Source organism: Microtus pennsylvanicus, chromosome 1 (assembly GCF_037038515.1).
Source record: "Microtus pennsylvanicus isolate mMicPen1 chromosome 1, mMicPen1.hap1, whole genome shotgun sequence".
Taxonomy (NCBI): Eukaryota; Metazoa; Chordata; class Mammalia; order Rodentia; family Cricetidae; genus Microtus; species Microtus pennsylvanicus.
The window spans coordinates 135,677,734-135,694,262 of NC_134579.1; the positions used below are offsets into that span (position 1 = coordinate 135,677,734).

General features: G+C 50.8%; 2 protein-coding genes across 3 annotated transcripts; one reads left to right on the forward strand and one right to left on the reverse strand.

The window, feature by feature from the left end:
• The first annotated feature begins 6,572 nt into the window (after positions 1-6,572).
• Positions 6,573-12,430, forward strand: Psmd8 (proteasome 26S subunit, non-ATPase 8). The gene is made up of 7 exons (XM_075986568.1): positions 6,573-6,957; positions 8,118-8,190; positions 8,339-8,441; positions 9,736-9,901; positions 10,612-10,712; positions 11,173-11,284; positions 11,923-12,430. Exons 1-7 carry the CDS (start codon positions 6,598-6,600, stop codon positions 12,058-12,060), a joined length of 1,053 nt encoding a protein of 350 aa, XP_075842683.1. The 5' UTR covers positions 6,573-6,597; the 3' UTR covers positions 12,061-12,430.
• A 448-nt stretch (positions 12,431-12,878) lies between these two features.
• Ggn (gametogenetin) lies at positions 12,879-16,173 on the reverse strand. Of its 2 annotated transcripts, XM_075958220.1 has the most exons (3): positions 16,154-16,173; positions 13,703-15,601; positions 12,879-13,019 (listed from the first exon to the last, which is right to left on the reverse strand). In XM_075958220.1, exons 1-3 carry the CDS (start codon positions 16,171-16,173, stop codon positions 12,902-12,904), a joined length of 2,037 nt encoding a protein of 678 aa, XP_075814335.1. In that variant the 3' UTR covers positions 12,879-12,901. The 2 variants fall into 2 exon arrangements, with proteins under 2 accessions (XP_075814335.1, XP_075814330.1); XM_075958215.1 differs by lacking the exon at positions 16,154-16,173 and having other exon boundaries at positions 13,703-15,904.
• Between the last annotated feature and the right edge of the window lie 356 nt (positions 16,174-16,529).

Below are 16,529 nucleotides of genomic sequence, written 5' to 3' on the forward strand. Positions count from 1 at the left end.
TTATTTCGGGCATAAGCTAGTCGAGCAGACAGCCGGGGTGTTGGGGACGCAGCCCCGCCGACCTTATTACAACAAATGACGCCCAGACGTGTGGCTAACTGAGTCTACTGAAAGCCTGAGAAAGCTTGGGAAAGAGTAAAGCATGTTTTCTTGATAATGACAATTTCTCGGGTCTACTCTGCTTGCCAGAGGCAAGCAAGCGCCTCATCTAAGAGAGGCTTCCTGACTCAGCTTTAGCTGCAAAGCTTGCAACTCATTAAGAGGTCCTGCCACGAAACACTTAAACGGTGTTGACGAAAAGCTGAACACATGCTTTTCGGTTTTCAGCCGTAGCAGGAAAAAAGCTGCGCCGTTTAAAAATGCCGGCTTTCTGGGCCATCCTGCCAGGGCAAACTCTGACTGTTTGAGGCAGGAGGGCCGGCTACCGAGAGAGGACTTGAGTGTTGTCTGTTGTAGCTTGCTTGCTGGCAGGGACCTTGAAATGCCATGAGGCTGGAAAGCTAAGGAATGGGCTACATCTAGCCGGCAAAGCCACGCCTTTAGTCCTACTGAGATTGCTTGGTAAATTAAAGACTCATGTGGTCAAAAAACAGAGAGATATACAGTAAAGAGAGATTCAAAGACAATGAAAATTTCTAAATGGTTTACAGTGTGTTGAAAATATATGCACACTAAAAGTTCAAGTTCTTAAAGTAAAAACAAAAATAAGGAAGAGAGTAGTTGGGTGTGGTAGCACACGCCTTTAATCCAGTGCCTAAAAGGCAGAGACAAACAGATCTCTGTGAGTTCAAGGTGTAGTAGCAAACACCTTTAATCCCAATGCCTGGGAGGCAGAGACAGGTGGATCTCTGAGAGTTCAAAGACAGCCTGGTCTACAGAATTATTCCAGGTCAAAGATATACGCTCAAAAAGCAAAAAGTTAACCTAGGAATGTCACAACTTAGATTCTTAAGCACCTAGTGATTTAAAGGCGCAAATCAAAAGTGCTCCTGGATAGTAAAAAATTGCAGATTCACAATAGGACAGATTCAGACCACTAAATGAGTCACACTGTTGGATGAATTACGTAGGCTTGGGAGAGAGAAGAAAAAGAATATAGAGAATAAAGTTAATGGTTTAAAAAAAAGGTAAAGTCTTTTAAGAGACAGAGTACAGATAGTTAAGAGATTAAAAGAAATAAAGAAAAATAAGCCACGTAAAAGTGGAAAATTCACAGAGAGTCTGGATTATGTACATTGTGTTTTCTTTAAAATTTTTGACTGTGAAGGAGCTAAGTACAGAGAGACATTTCATTACATGGGCTGGCAGGCCAAACCAGAATGGATATAAGGGTATTATGATTTCAAAATTTGGGTCTAAGGATATGATGTTTTGGAGAGGGTCTTCTTTTGTTTTCACAGAGGACCAGACCCTGTGGATTGCATCTATCCCGATTTGGTATGATAGACCACGACCTCCCGAAAGGTTCCTGTGAACGCCCTCAAAAATTACTTCACTCAACTGCCAACTGAGATAAACCTGGCACACAGGTTACACCCTAAATAATCTGATTAACAGCGCCCCCATTCAGCAGGAAGCAGTTTGGAGAGAAATAACTGTGCCCATGTTCCCAAATATGGTTTATAAATGTTCTTTTACATTTAAAGGGGGAAATAATATAGGTATGAATAATTTGCATTGGTATGGATTTTAAGGTCAATTTTGTTATATGTATAAGTGTTTCTGATTTTGATTAAGGTATTGTGAATGGATAATCATCGATAACAGTAAAGCTTGTAGTCATGTTAGTTAGATTTTCTAGATATATAGAGATATATTTTAGATAGACATTCTTCATGTCTTTCAAAGATTACAGAATAGGACATTTAATGTTTTAATAACTGAGGACTTTTCATGACAATGAGATACTCTGCTCCTGGCAGCACCAATCTACTTCAAGAAGAAGATGGGCATCGAAGAGGATCTTTATGGAGTTTGATTGCCATTTGGGCAAGAAACTGCTCTTGCCTGGACTATTGCATAAACTGGACACAGAGAACCCGCAGAGAGAGGACTACTGAACTTGCCTAAGGTGAGATGATCTTTCGGGGTTCCTGATTCATGAAAGAGTCTGCGAGACATTCTGCAGGACACAACAGATAGTGACTGAACTGACTTTGAATTTTCCTGCTTTATGGAAATGTCTGCTGGATACCATGGGCCTGAAGGCTGAAGATGGATGCCCCAACGGTACAGAGGAACTTTGGGTGACTGTCCAGGCAGCGAGATGTCTCTGTCATTTCTAGAGTTTGAAAGTTGCTTTTTTCTTGTTTGCTTAGGTAGTATTGTATCTTTCTGGAGTTTGATGGAGTTAAGAATAGTTAGTTATAGTTATAGTTTTCCTTAGTTATGATAAAGATTATTGTAACTTTTACTTGATAACTGTTTCGTTATATGTAGTTTTGCTATGTTAAAGTTAAAGCCTTTTTTTTTGTTTAAACCGAAAAAGGGGAAATGATGGAGGAAGGTCATTGGCTAATAAAGGAACTGCCTTGGCCCATTTTATTGGTTAGGACATAGGTAGGTGGAGTAAACAGAACAGAACGCTGGGAGGAAGAGGAAGTGAGCTCAGACTCAACAGCTCTCCTCTCGGGAGCAGACGCCTCAGAGAGACGCCATGCTCCCAGCTCCCAGGCAGATGCACACTATGAAGCTCCGACCCAGGATGGACAGAGGCTGGAATCTTCCCGGTAAGCGCACCTAGGGGCGCTACACAGATGATTAGAAATGGGCTAAATTAATATGTGAGAATTAGCCTAGATAGAAATGGGCCAAGCAGTGATTAAATGAATACAGTTTGTGTGTTGTTATTTCGGGCATAAGCTAGCCGAGCAGGCGGCTGGGGTGTTGGGGACGCAGCCCCGCCAACGCGCTCATATTACTACACTGATACCTCCATCATGTTCTGATAATTTGGTGCCCTAGTTGTAACAGCCAGTATATATTTTGAGTGCCAGTGTCTGTCAAGTGGTTTATGGGCAATGAAAGGATTTTTAATTTTTTTTTTTGTTTTACATACCAACCACAGTTTCCTCTCCCTCCTCTCCTCCTCTTCTCTCCCCCCACCTTCCTTCAATCCTGCCCATCGCCCCATCCACTCCTCAGAAAGTGTAAGACCGCCCAATAAAACCTGGCAGATCAAGTTGAAGCAGAACCGGGCTCCTCCTCACTGCATCAAGGCTGAGCGAGTCATCGCACCATAGGGAATGGGTCCCAAAGAAGCCAGCTCCTAATTATTTATTTAACTTTATTTTATGTGTATTGCTGTGAAGGTGTCTGATCCCCTGGAATTGGACTTATAGGCAGTTGTGAGCCGCGGTGTGGACACTGGGAACTGAACCCCCATCCTGTGGAAGAACCAGGGCTCTTAACCTGTGCTTGAGTGTTCTACCCAGAAGTGGTAATGTATGAGGCTTTTGTGGTTGATTTTTTTTTTTGGTTTTTTGAAACCGGGTTTCGCTGTAGTTTTAGAACCTGTCCTGGAACTAGCTCTTTTAGACCAGATTGGCTTTAAATTCACAGAGATCCACCTGCCTCTGCCTCCCGAGTGCTGGGATTAAAGGCGTGTGCCACCACCACCACCTGGCTGTGGTTGATTTTTGTCATTACTCATTTATATGTGTTGGAGGAGGCACACATGAGACAGCATGCATGTGGGGGTCAGAGTACAACTCCATCAAAGATTCTCTCCTACCATGTCAGTTCCACAATTCCAACTCAAGCTACCATCTCGGCGGCAGCACAGCTGCCACATGAGCCATCCCAATACACCCACACCCTGCCTTCCCTCCCTCCCTCCCTTCCCTCCTTCCCTCTTTCCTTCCTTCCCTCCTTCCTTCTCTCTCTCCCTCCATCTATCCTTTTTCCTTCCTTCCTTCCTTCCTTCCTTCCTTCCTTCCTTCCTTCCTTCCTTCTTCCCTCCTTCCCTCCCTTTCTCCTTTTTCCTTCCTTCCTTCCTTCCTTCCTTCCTTCCTTCCTTCCTTCCTTCCTTCTTTCCTTCCTTCCTCCACCTCTTTCTCTCTCCCTTCCTCCCTCTCTCTCTGATTGGCCTTGAACTGGTTGTGTAACTGAAGGATTTCAAACCCTGATCCTTCCTTTGCCCTCCATCTCCCAAAGCCTGAGATTACAGCTTTGCCTACCATACTCTACTTGGTGTCGTTAGCAAAAGCTTCAGGTTTGACCCTGCAGTGTCTACAGAAGTCTGACTCTGTTTCTCTGCCGTGTACCCTCTGACTGTGGACTCTGACTTCAAGACTTCCATCTTCACCCACTGGGGCTACAATGTCCATGTCATATTGTCCAGAGCACGAAGGGATGAGGGTTTTACAATTTCTGCCAAAAGTCCTGTTGTCATTCTGATTGTATGGATTTGGATCACAAGGTCAACACTGTATCCATTACAGGGCAGTGACAGGGATAGGAACCAGTTGCCAGTTTAAGTCAGTCAGATCCCATTCCTGATGCTGAGGTGGCCAGTCTCAGCCTAATCTTTTACTGGTGTGGGCAATAGCTGTTCTGAAGAGACTGTCTAAAAGGCAAAAAGATGGGAAGCAAAGCCAGGCGGTGGTGGTGCACGCCTTTAATCCCAGCACTCGGGAGGCAGAGGCAGGCGGATCTCTGTGAGTTCAAGGCCAGCCTGGTCTACAAGAGCTAGTTCCAGGACAGGATCTAAAACCACAGAGAAACCCTGTCTTGAAAAACAGAAACAGAAACAGATGGGAAGCAGCGTGACGGTCAGGCATGGTGGCCTGGCCTGTGATCCCAGCACAGCCAAGGCAGCGGAGGCACAGCCCCCATCCTGGAATCAACGTATTAGAGGGCTATTTTGGGAGGGTTTCAGGATTTGGTGGGTGGGTATTTATATACTAATGGAGGAAGTGGATGTTGAGATAAAAACTGGGAAATGCCAGCCGGTGAGGTGGCTCAGCAGGTAAAGGCACTGTTGCCAAGCCTGACAACCTGGCTTTGGTCCCCAGAACCTGCAGGATGGAAAGAGAGAACCATCTCAATTAATTTGTCCTGTGATGTTAGGGCTGTGCACGCTCCCTCCTCACAGTACATATGCGAATGACCTAAAGAACTGTCTACCGGACAGCCGGGAGCTACACAGAGAAGCCCTGTCTCGAAAAACCAAAATAAATAAGTATTAGAAGCAATCACGTGAGTCTTCTGCCTTTTGGCATTGAAAACCATAACCCTGGATGATTTTTGTAAATAGTTCATGTATTTATGTTTAAGTTGTTCGTGTATACATTTGAATAAATGTATGGAAGGCCTCTAGAAATGTCAGGGAGCTCTGCCCATGTAGTCTCAAAGACTTGACTATCTAAAAAAGATAGCCAGACAGTGGTGGTGCTTGCTTATAATCCATCCCAGCACTCTGAAGGCAGAGGCAGGCAGATCTCTGAACTCGGGGCCAGCCTGGTCTACAGAGGACAGGATGTGACAGGACAGGATGTCCTGGTCTCAGAACATCCAGGGCTGCACAGAGAAACCCTGTCTCAAAAAACTAAAAATAAATAAATAAATAAGGCATGAACAGAAGGGCATCAATACACACACCAGCTCGGAAGGGGAGATTTCACCTGGCCCCATCCCTAGACAGCCACAGGCACCTAAGGGCTGCAGAGGACAGCGGTGGTTTTGTGAAAAGCCCCTCCTTTTGATATCCAATAGAGCAAGTGGTCAGCCTTGAATTCATATACAGATAGGGGGCATTAAATGGATTGAGCAGGCTGTAAAGGCTGTGGGTTTGGTGGGGATTTATATTTTATGGGAAGGGTTGGAGGGAAGAAAGGGAAAAGGAAATGACGTGATATTTTAACATTCCTTTATGTATGAATGTTTTGCCTACATGTATTAGCACCACATGCATGCCTGCTGATTTCAGAGATCAGAGAGAACGCCGAATCCCTTGATACCAGAGTTCTCTGCAGAAGGAGCAAGTGCTCTTGATCCCTGAGCCATCTCTCCAGACTGTAGTAAATTATTATATATATATATATATATATATATATATATATATATATATATATATATATATACACACACACACACACACACACACACACACATAGGGTACCACTTCCCGGTCTCACCGCTGTAGGGAGACCATGTATTTTACATATAATATTTTGTTTTTTTGAGATAGGGTTTCTCTGTGTAACCCTGACTGTCCTAGAGTTTTTGGCATAGACCAAACTGGCCTTTTAAGTGCTGGAATTAAAGACCTGAACAATTATGCTGGCTTCCATAATTATATTTTAATTTCAAAAGTAAGAAAAAGCTTCAATGTGGAAGAATGAGCCACCTGTCTTTAAATCCCACTTGCTAGTCCTCTCAAAGCCTACGTCGTGACGCTTGACAATTTTCCAAACAGCTCCACATCGCCATCTCTTGGCCTAGAGGCGGTACCCTTAAGAGGGAAATTCCACAGACTGAAGCAAGGGCGGCCATATTGACTAAGGGAATGGGCGGGGCATTGTGGGCGTCATTTTCAGTTAGGGCAAACCGACTTCCGTTCACCATCTTGAGTGACAGCAGAGGCGGAGCTCTGCTATGTTCATTAAGGGCCGCGCTGGGAAGGCGCCCCGGGGAGAGCGGCGCTCCAGCCGCGGCCGGCAGAAGCTGGCGGTCGTAGCTCCGCCTCGAGCTCTGGGCTCCACCTCTCGGCCTCATTTCCGCCGGGAGAGCGTTTCTCGGCGTCGCGGCCGTAAATCAGGTCGGCAGTTTGCCGCATCACGGAAGATGGCTGCGACTGCGGTGAACGGGACGGCCGGCGTCTCGAGCTCGGGGCCCGCGGCCACTTCGGGCGCGATCTTGCAGGCAGCGGCCGGCATGTACGAACAGCTCAAGGACGAGTGGAACCGGAAGAGCCCGAATCTTAGTAAATGTGGAGAAGAGCTGGGCCGTCTGAAGGTAGAAGTTCGGTGGGCCCTCGGTGCCTTGGTGCCGGAGGCCGGTAGTGCGGGCGGAGGAAGGGAAAGAGCGAGGTTCGGAACAGCAGAAGGTGGGCCTGGAGGGCTCCGAAGTGAGGCGGATGGGACAGACCAAACGCGGCCCTTGCAATGGCGGGAAGGGAGTGATGGAAAGATTGTTTGGCTGAATCGTATGAGATGCTTACAGCTTTGGGGTTTGGAGGGGCAGGAGTGGGATCAGACACAACCGAAGGTAGGACGAGGGGATGGTGGAAGAATGAGGTAGGGATGATGGGCTGTGAGGGTATGTGTGTTAAAGACCAGGACAAGGCAAGCCGTGGGCGAGCAGAGGTAAGAATGAGTCTGTGTGATTGTGGCCATACCGAACCCAGAAGAGCCTGAGATTCGGTTGCAAATACATTTGATGTATGCAAAGCCAGCTTGGTCTCTTAATAGCAAGTTCAAGACAGCTAGAATGACCCAGTTCCACTCGTCCTCATCTCAAAAGTAATTATTATTATTAATAAATAAGCAAACAACAGCAACAAAATGTTTTAGTTCTCTTAAGTTTACTAAGAAGTGGTGTCAGGGCTGGACTGGGGGAAGGGGGAAATGAGTGTGTCCTACACTCCTTGACATAGATTTGGCCTAGTTACCCCTTCTCAGGCAGAGTGTGGTGGGGCAGGTCTCCCCAGAACTAAGTGTCCTAGCTGGGCATGAGATGTCCCCAACTTGTAATCCTAGCACTTTGGAGACTACCACAAGGATCTCTAGTTCTAGGCCAGATTGGCCTGCATAGGGAAATCCTGTCTCAAAACAGAAACACAAAGCAATTAAGATCGTCAGTGTCCCTGTCTCGAAAAACCAAAAAACAAACAAACAAACAAAAAAGATCGTCAGTGTCTCCCCACCCCAGGATTCCCCTGGGTCCAGCCCCGAGTGCCTCTTGTTTCCTGGCAGCATTGTGATGAGGTCATCTAGTGGCGCCTCTGTTTGCCGAGGCCCTAGGCTCAGCGCTTTCCAGGGGCTGACTCCCGTGGTACTCATAGCGTTGTATGCGTTAGGATGCTCGTCAGCTCCATTTCCCAAGGAGGAGCATCAAAGTCCAGAACAAGTGGGTGACCTGTGTTTGAAGTCTCGTCTTCATTCCTTCCCCCTCAGCTGGTTCTGTTGGAGCTCAATTTCCTGCCAACCACAGGGACCAAACTGACCAAACAGCAGCTCATTCTGGCCCGTGAGTGTCACTGGTTGGTGGAGGGGGGGCGGGACGACGGGGGACGACGGGGGACGACGGGGGACGGGGCGGTAATGGTAAGAATGAGGTAGTGATGATCCCAGGAGGGATTCCAGTCACCACCTCAGAGTCACCCCTTTACCAACAGGTGACATACTGGAGATCGGGGCCCAGTGGAGCATCCTATGCAAGGACATCCCCTCCTTTGAGCGCTACATGGCCCAGCTCAAATGCTACTACTTTGATTACAAGTGAGGTTGGGCCCTCCAGGGAGGGGCTGGAGTCAGGTGGTTGGTTACTTGGTTCCTTTACTCTGGCTCGCTGTTGGCTTTTCTCCTGGGAACCGTTGCTATTCTTAGCTCTGTCCCCAGAAGCTGGAGAGACGGGATTGTCTTGACCTGGGTTTATGTAGTCTACTTGGTTTGTGTGGTCATTTCTGTAAGTTTCTAACCGGTTTTCCTTTTTCTTAAAGATTTATGTCTGTATTTTAATGTATATGGGTGTCTTCTTGCGTGTATGTCTGCACATCAGAGGACGCCATCGGATCCTGTTCTAGATGGTTGTGAGCCCCCAAGTGGATGCTGGGAGTTGAACTCAGGACCTCTGCAAGTGCTTTTATCCCTGATCCTCACACTATGTTCCCTCGACGCAGTGTGGCTACTTGTTACCCTTCAGCTACTAGGTGGTATTCTTGGCTCCTCCAGCTGACATATCTATAGCAGCCAATAGGATGCTATTTTGCCAGAACCACTGTTTGCTGGTTCTTTTGTTTTGAGACAGAGTTCAAGGCAATCCCCTTGCTTTTGGGTGGAGAATATAAGTATTGCTGCCCCCTGCTGGTTTGTTTTGAGACAGGGTTTATCTGTGTAGCTCTGGCTGTCCTGGAACTCACAGAGATCCACCTGCCTCTGCCTCTCAAATGCTGGGATTAAAGGCCCCATTACCCCGCTTGTTTTTGAGTTTTTGCTATATAGTTCAAGCTGTCCTTAAATTTATTGTCATCCTGCCTCCTTGAGTGCTGTCATTAAAGGCATGGGCCACCACACCCAGCTGTTGTTTTTGGAAATCTGTGTCTCCTGTTCCCCAGGCTGGCTGAGAACTCAGTATGTAGCCCAGGGTGATCTTGAACTTCTGATACTCCTGTCTTTACCTCCAATCGTTGGGATTACAGGTGTGCACCCCCATTTCTGGTTTATGTAGTTCTGGGGATGCTAGGACAACATTCTACTTCCTGAGTTCCTAACCTTTGGGTGCTATTCTTATGACTTTATACCTAGGTTAGGCCATTTAATTAACCATATTTAAGGAACCTGCCTTTGTGGTGTGGATATTAGTGGCAACTGTTTAACAGATGGGGAAATATGTTGAGTCACTGTGAATTGAGGTACCTTGCTTGGTCCATATGACTTGTGGCTTTTCTAGCCTCTCTGTACGTCACTTGTCTGAAATCCCACACGTAGTTGGGAGGACTCTGAAAGATAGATGAGGCTCTTGGCTAGGTCCCCAGGACCTGCTGACCTTAGTTCCCCCCTCCCTGGCTTACAGGGAACAGCTTCCTGAGTCAGCCTACATGCACCAGCTCTTGGGCCTCAACCTCCTCTTCCTGCTATCCCAGAATCGAGTAGCTGAGTTCCACACAGAATTAGAACGCTTGCCTGCCAAGGACATCCAGACCAATGTCTACATCAAGCACCCTGTGTCCCTCGAGCAAGTAAGGCTGGGCAGGGAAGGGAGAGCCTGGCTGAGGTGGGTGGCGTTAGTTGAGACTGTGAGGAGAGTTTCCTTGGAGGGGTTATCAGGGTCCAATCATTTTCAACCCGCCAACTCATTTAACCAGCAAATAAAAACAGATGTGTGCCAGGCACCAGGGAGGTTTTCTTGTTCGGTGAATCAAACAGGTAAAACCCCTAATCTTGAGACAGTGAGGAAGAAGCATCAGGTACTAGAAGAATGAGTCACCTGTGTGGTGTGTAAGACCGGAAGTGTTATGGGGACCTGGGCCTGGGAGGGGTCCGTGAGGATCTGACAGGGCTAAGAGCTCATCTGGCAGAGAGGCTCTCTGTGTCCTGAGGCTAAAACCTGCCCATCATATCTGAGGGACAGCAAAAAAGGTACAGGAGCAAGGGGATAAGGCCAGGGTAGAGCCTTGGGAGCTGTTAGGGAGTTGTGTCTGGTGCTGAGGCCTCTGGAGGGTTTACTGTGGGGTGGGGTGACAGAGTGTCAGTGGCAGCAGCAGTTCAGATGTCTGTGGAGTGGGAACTGAGCTGAGGGTTTCTTGGAAGAGACGGAACCCAATCTACTGGGCATGGGTGGGCTGTGTGGCAAGAATGTTGTGGTAGAGCAGGGATTGGGAGGCAATAAGGGCACAGGGAAGCCCTGTGCTTCCTTCATCCTCTTCCTCCTCTTTCTTGCCCTTGGCAGTACCTGATGGAGGGTAGCTACAACAAGGTGTTCCTGGCCAAGGGAAACATCCCTGCCGAAAGCTATACTTTCTTCATTGACATCCTGCTGGATACTATCAGGTATGTATGTGGGTGCTGGGTCCCCAGATGCTACCCTGCCCAATTCCTGGGATTTGATGCCTTGGTGTTTTTCATAGTGGGACACACACACACACCCTGCTTCTGAGAGTGAGTTAGAGCCTTGTGCAGACTAAGCGAGCACTCTGCTGCTGAGCTCCACTCCCAGGCATGCTACCTTTTTTGGGAGGTAGGGCGCTTGAGAAAAGGTTTCCGTATAACCAAGACTGGCCATGAACCTGGTCCTCCTGTCTTACCTCTCAAGTGCTGGGAGTACAGGCATGCTAGATGAGCCCTCTTCATTCATACAAGAACCTCCTCCACACTGAAGAAGGGGCCCGTGCCTACTTGTGACTGGTCAAGTTATCTCGCTCTTTCTAAGCCCTCAGTGCTGCAGTCAGTCCCAGAAGGACAGGGTCTGGAGGTTGTCTGCTCTGCAGTGAGAACTGTCACCTTCCCACAGGGATGAAATCGCAGGATGCATCGAGAAGGCCTATGAGAAAATCCTTTTTGCTGAAGCTACCCGGATTCTCTTCTTCAACACACCCAAGAAGATGACAGACTACGCCAAGAAGGTTGTGTTGTACCCTGTCTCAACAGTGTTAGTGCACAGTGTGGGTAGTCTGGGAGACACTGGGAGATTAAAAAGTCTGCTCATGATTAAATCTAGTTATGAGACCTCAGACAAATGGCTCGGGCTCTCTGGAGCTTGCTGGCCTTTCCCTAGAAGGGACTAGAGTTTGACAGACATGTGGAGCTTAGCATGGCGCCTGGCACCAGGTCCAAGGATGCTCTGATGTTGGGTTAACAGAATTCCTTAGAAGCAGCTTGTCCCATAAGACTTCTTCATTTGGTGGGAGCATTTGGGTAGGAGCAGTACCCCAGCAGATGCTGACTCATGCTGCATGCTGACCTTGGTGTCCAGGAACTCAAGAGTCAAGAGGAGACTGTCAAAGGGATGGATTTGAGGTGTGATGGTGACAGCTGATAACTACTTGCTGTGGACCGAATACTGTTTTCATTGCTCAGAGGCATTAGCTGAGTCCTAGTGGTAGAGCTATAGAGGAACATGATTATGGTACCCGTCTCAAACACGGAGGGGTGAATTTGGTGGCAGTGATCGGTGAAGAAAGGAGCATACCAAGAGGTGGTTACATGGGGTGGGGAGCAGCCTGTGGTATCACCCTCTTATTTCTGATTTCTCTTCCTTTAGCGAGGTTGGGTCTTGGGCCCTAACAACTACTACAGTTTTGCCAGTCAGCAGCAGAAGCCAGAAGACACCACCATCCCCTCCACTGAGCTGGCCAAACAGGTCATCGAGTATGCCCGGCAGCTGGAGATGATTGTCTGAGCCTCGGCCAGGATGGGTAGACATGGCTAGTCCAACAAACCCAGTATAGGCTAGCCTTCAATAAAGGCCGATTAACCTTTTATGGGCCCTAGTCTCCCAGTGGGACCGTGGGAAATAGTTGCTCCTGGAGAATTGGGAGTTTGGGGGCCTTTGGGCCCCCAGGGTATGTGTTATCCAGCAGCCATTGCTCTGGGTTTTACGTGTAGATGCCCAGTGGCCCACAGGAGAGCACAGGCCCAGATTGAGGACTCTTCTAGCCAGTTGTGGATACATTGTGGCACTGGGCCAGGGGACTAGGTTTTTTCCAGTGAAGTACCATGTGTCTCAATTTTAAAAATGTTGGCCATGGATTAAATAATTTTTCAAATGATATGTGAAACTGACCTTGTCTGTGGGCTGCCATTTGTGCCCTCTGCAATAAATGGTAGGGGCCGTGATGTGGGTATGGCCGATCTGGCCTCCTTGAGCTGACATTGTAACGGAGACCCTGCTGGCTGGCCCACTAGCCTGCTTCCTGCTTTGAAGTCCTTGGAAAACTCTAAGGGGCAAAGTCCAAGTCTGGTCAAGCTACCTGCTTGATAACCATCCAGTTGGTTATCCTCACTGTTGCTCCCGTGACCCATGACCTGTGCCAAGTGTGGCTGCTCAGTGGCGTCACTGCTTTGGGCCCTGTCACCTTACTTGGTATGTGCAAGAGTTGGTTCTTTGAAGGAGGCCTGGCTTTGCTCATGGCTGCACCTCAGCTTCCCCAGTGGTAACTGATAGGCAGCTAGGCAAGCTGTGTAGACTGGGTGCTTTATTGGCAAGGAAGGTGAGGCAGAGGGTGTTGGGCAGGCCACGCTCAGTTGGAATGGGTGGCCTGCAAGTCGTAGTGCTCCAGTCCAGCTACTAGGGAGCCAGCCAGCTTGACGGTGGCCACCCAGGGCGGCTCACTCAGGTGGTTGGTGGGTGTGCTCAGCCTGGGAGAAGGAAGAATTGACAGGATCTGTGTAGTCTGCTGGACTACTCTGAAGTGTCATAAGGTTCCTAAGGGCATTTGGGGCAGAGGTACATCCATGTGGAATAGGAAGGAATATGAGGAGCCCGAGCTAAGCCCCCAACGCAGGATTTTGTCCATAGCAAGGTTTAGAGCTGGCAACAAAATCCAGGGGCTTAGTATAGTAGCGAAGGTGGAGAGAGCGGCAGTGCCCCCTGATGGGAAAGTAATCTTTGTAGGCAAAGGTCTGCCCTCTAGTTGCCAAAGCCTTGGGCCCAGGGTAGGTGAGTAGGGGGTTGGGATAAGGTATGGAAGGTGAAGGTCTCACTGGGCCCAGAAAGGTTGGGGGCCTGTTATTTACTCCACCCTCAGGTTCCAAAAAGACAGTTGCTTCCTTCCCCAGTCTCTGAAAAACCTTGGGGTTGGGCCTTAGTGCCCTCGGGGACAGGGTTAAGGCAGAATAGGGTCAGACCAACAGGAAGGTTATGGAATTGACTAAGGGTCAAGGGGTTGAGCTAAAGACCAGTCAAAGGTCAGCTCCTGAGGCCCAGGTAGGCCGAGACCTACATAAGTCAAGGGCCAGCCTATGGTCAGGATGCCAAAGCGTTGAATCTTATTCTATCCAGGGACTTGGGTGTGTGCCCTCCACTCCTCGATCTCCCTCACCAGGCAGACACGTTGCGAGGCAGGCGTCGGTGGCGGGGTTGATGGCGGCAGTAGCACTTGCAGGGGCAAGAATTAAGCACCTCGAAAGGTGGCCAGTGGCGCACTGCACCCTTGTTAGGGGCACCGGCTGTGGAGGTTCCACTGCTGCTACCACCACCCCCTCTGTTGCTGTCAGTCACCGGATTTGAAGTCAGTTCTCGAGGACCATCTCCAGATATAACCTCTTCACGGATCACACCCCGGGCCGCTCGGGGACCTTTGTTCTTGCGTGTACGAATCTTGGTGGGTTGAGGCACTGGCGGTGGCTCAGCAGGAGTTGCTGGAGCTGGGGATGTGGCCGGAACAGGGGTCGGGAGCGGGGGCGGGACCTGGTCGGCGGCCACGGTAGAGGGCAGAGAGGGAGGAGGGGTGGGAGCCAAGGCTGACTCTGCCTGGCCAGGGCCTGGGGTAGGCGGACGGGCCACCAGTATCGGCGTCCTCGGGAGCGCTGGTGGCTGTGGTGTGGGTGGCGGCGCCGGTGGCGGAGTGGTTGGTGGTGTGGGTGGTGGCGGTGGCAACGCAGGTATCTGCTGCGGACCTGGAGGCACTGAGTGTACAGGGTCGCTATTGGTGGGCGCTGGGAAGATGAACATGGGTGGCGCCAGCAAGGCAGGTGGGGTTCTCCGGGGCCCTGAAGCTGGATGCGTCTGACCTGACCTTGATGGAGGGGAGCCCCATGGCCCTGAGAGTGTGGTTGTGCGCCTTCGGGGTGCCCCGATTCCCCCTGCAGCCCCGTTGAATCGGAAGTGCCGTTCAGTGCCATCGGGAGGGCTCACCCAGTCGAATTTGGGCTTTGAACCTGGGAAGGTGGTGTAAGGGGGTGGTGGTAGAGCCCGGGCAAGGGGAGCAGGCGCCGAAGGGGGACCAGAACACCCTTCGCCATCTCCATCACCGCCCTCGGTTTCCTGAGCTGCACGAGGGACCTCTCCCATGGGACGAGTGGCTCCAGGAGGTTGGGGCCCTTGCTTCAGGACCTCGGCATAAGAGATGGCCCCCGACGAGGCAAACAGTCCTCCGCCACCACCGGCCCCAACTGAGGGTTTGGCTGCTAAGGGGACCGAGGCTGATGCGGGGGACAAGTGGGGCCCGGACTTGAAGGTGACTTTACACAGCAGACTCAGGCCGGACTCAGAAGTAGCAGACCGAGCCATTTCGCCCTCTCCGACTTGGGGCGGCGCCCCTCCGCGGGCTCCCCCGGCCGCCTGACCCTCGCTGCTATGCCTGACCTGGCTTTCTGTGGGGCTTGTGGCCGACGAGGCCAGAGTGATTCTCCGGCTAGGGGGCTGCGGGTCGCAAGGCGGAGGTGCTGGAGGTAGCTGCTTCCGAGGCTCTAGGAGCGTCGGAGGTGGGGCTGGGGCCTTCGGGACCGGTTCTTTTTCGGTGAGTTGCCGGGGCAGCGGTGGCAGCGGGCGGAGGCTCGGAGGGTCACCCTGACCACGATGGCTCGCCTCCAACAGGCCGCGGATCCGAGGCACTGCAGTGCCCGTGGGTTTTCGCCACTTAGATGGCGCGGGCAGCAGGGACCCCACGGGGGGCGGGGGTGGTGTGGAGACCGCCGCCGTAGCCGCCTCCTCTGGAGGGGGTGTCACTGGTGAGGGCAGTTCTAAGGTCAGGGGCAGGGGCGTGGGTGAGGCCTGGGGCTCCGGAGGTATCAGGAGTCCCGGGGGCCCGGAACTGCCAGGGAACCAGACGCCCAGCCCTCGAGCCAGGCGCATGGCTGGGGATGAGGGGGTCACCTCGGGCTCCACCAGAGGCGTCCTGCGGGAGTCGGATGCGCGGTCTGAGGCCTGCTCTTTACGGGAGCCTCCGCCTGCGGAAGGCTCCGACTGCACGTTCCCCATTTTCGACGGAGGTCGGAGACTGTGGTTAAATAAATTTCCACCAGTCAGTCGGCGGGTTCTGCGGGGACTCCACGGCTCAGGCTGTTCTTGGACTGTCCCTGTCTGCATTGGTGTGTCCGGTCCTCCAATATTCTCTCAGCCCCGGTCTCCAGTTCTCCCATTCATCATGGCCACGCCCACTTCCCCATAGTCTCAAAAGCTCTTCGAACCCAACTTCTTAACGTACTAAGGTGCCAACCCTGACTCCTTGGTTGTTTAGATCACATCCCTAACACTTTAGCCACGCCCGGGATTTCAAGGCTTCGGGGTCAGTTCTCGCCAGCCTCTTTGTTGAGTTTTAAACCACACCGGTAATGATGGTTATGCCCAGAAGCCAACAAGGAATTCAAGTTTCTATCCTAACACTCTAACCAAGTCCTTGAGGCCTAAGCCCCGCCCCCGATTGTCAAGGAATCGGCCGCATCCTCATCCCGCCCCCACCCGCGTCAGGTCTGCTTCTGCCTAACAAATACAAGAGACTGTAGTCTAACTAATCCCGCAGTCCTTCAGTCCTAACCCTCCGATCACCCACCGTCTCTCTCTGTCGATCATTTGGATCCCTCCCTCTTCTCAGCCAGCAGCAAATCCTCAAGTCTAAACTTTTCCCGCTCGGCGTTTGTGACAGCTCTTAATTTAGGCTCCACCCCCTTTCCTCAAGCTCCGCCCCGGCTCCTTCGCTCAGTAGACCCCACTCACCGACTCCTACAGCCGACCAAAGATCAGACCAAGGCCCCGTGGACCAGGGCAGGGCGGGGAACGGCCGTAGCAGAAAATAACCGAAAAGAACGAGTGTGCGGGTGAAGGCAAGTGGGCGAGACAGCGAGGACGACCCCCAAGATCTAGGCCCCGCCCCAAGCTCGAGGCCACGCCCCCGTGGGCCAGCTTGAGCGCTGTCCTTCGAACCTAGC

Excerpts from the sequence above, each read along its gene's own strand:
- Psmd8 (XM_075986568.1), top strand. The coding sequence starts at position 6,598 with ATGTTCATTAAGGGCCGCGCTGGGAAGGCGCCCCGGGGAGAGCGGCGC. Across the intron at positions 9,902-10,611 it reads ACCCTGTGTCCCTCGAGCAA|TACCTGATGGAGGGTAGCTA; the intron begins GTAAGGCTGGGC and ends TGCCCTTGGCAG. Across the intron at positions 10,713-11,172 it reads ATCCTGCTGGATACTATCAG|GGATGAAATCGCAGGATGCA; the intron begins GTATGTATGTGG and ends ACCTTCCCACAG.
- Ggn (XM_075958215.1), bottom strand. The coding sequence starts at position 15,690 with ATGCAGACAGGGACAGTCCAAGAACAGCCTGAGCCGTGGAGTCCCCGC. Across the intron at positions 13,020-13,702 it reads CCTCGCAACGTGTCTGCCTG|GCTGAGCACACCCACCAACC; the intron begins GTGAGGGAGATC and ends TCCTTCTCCCAG.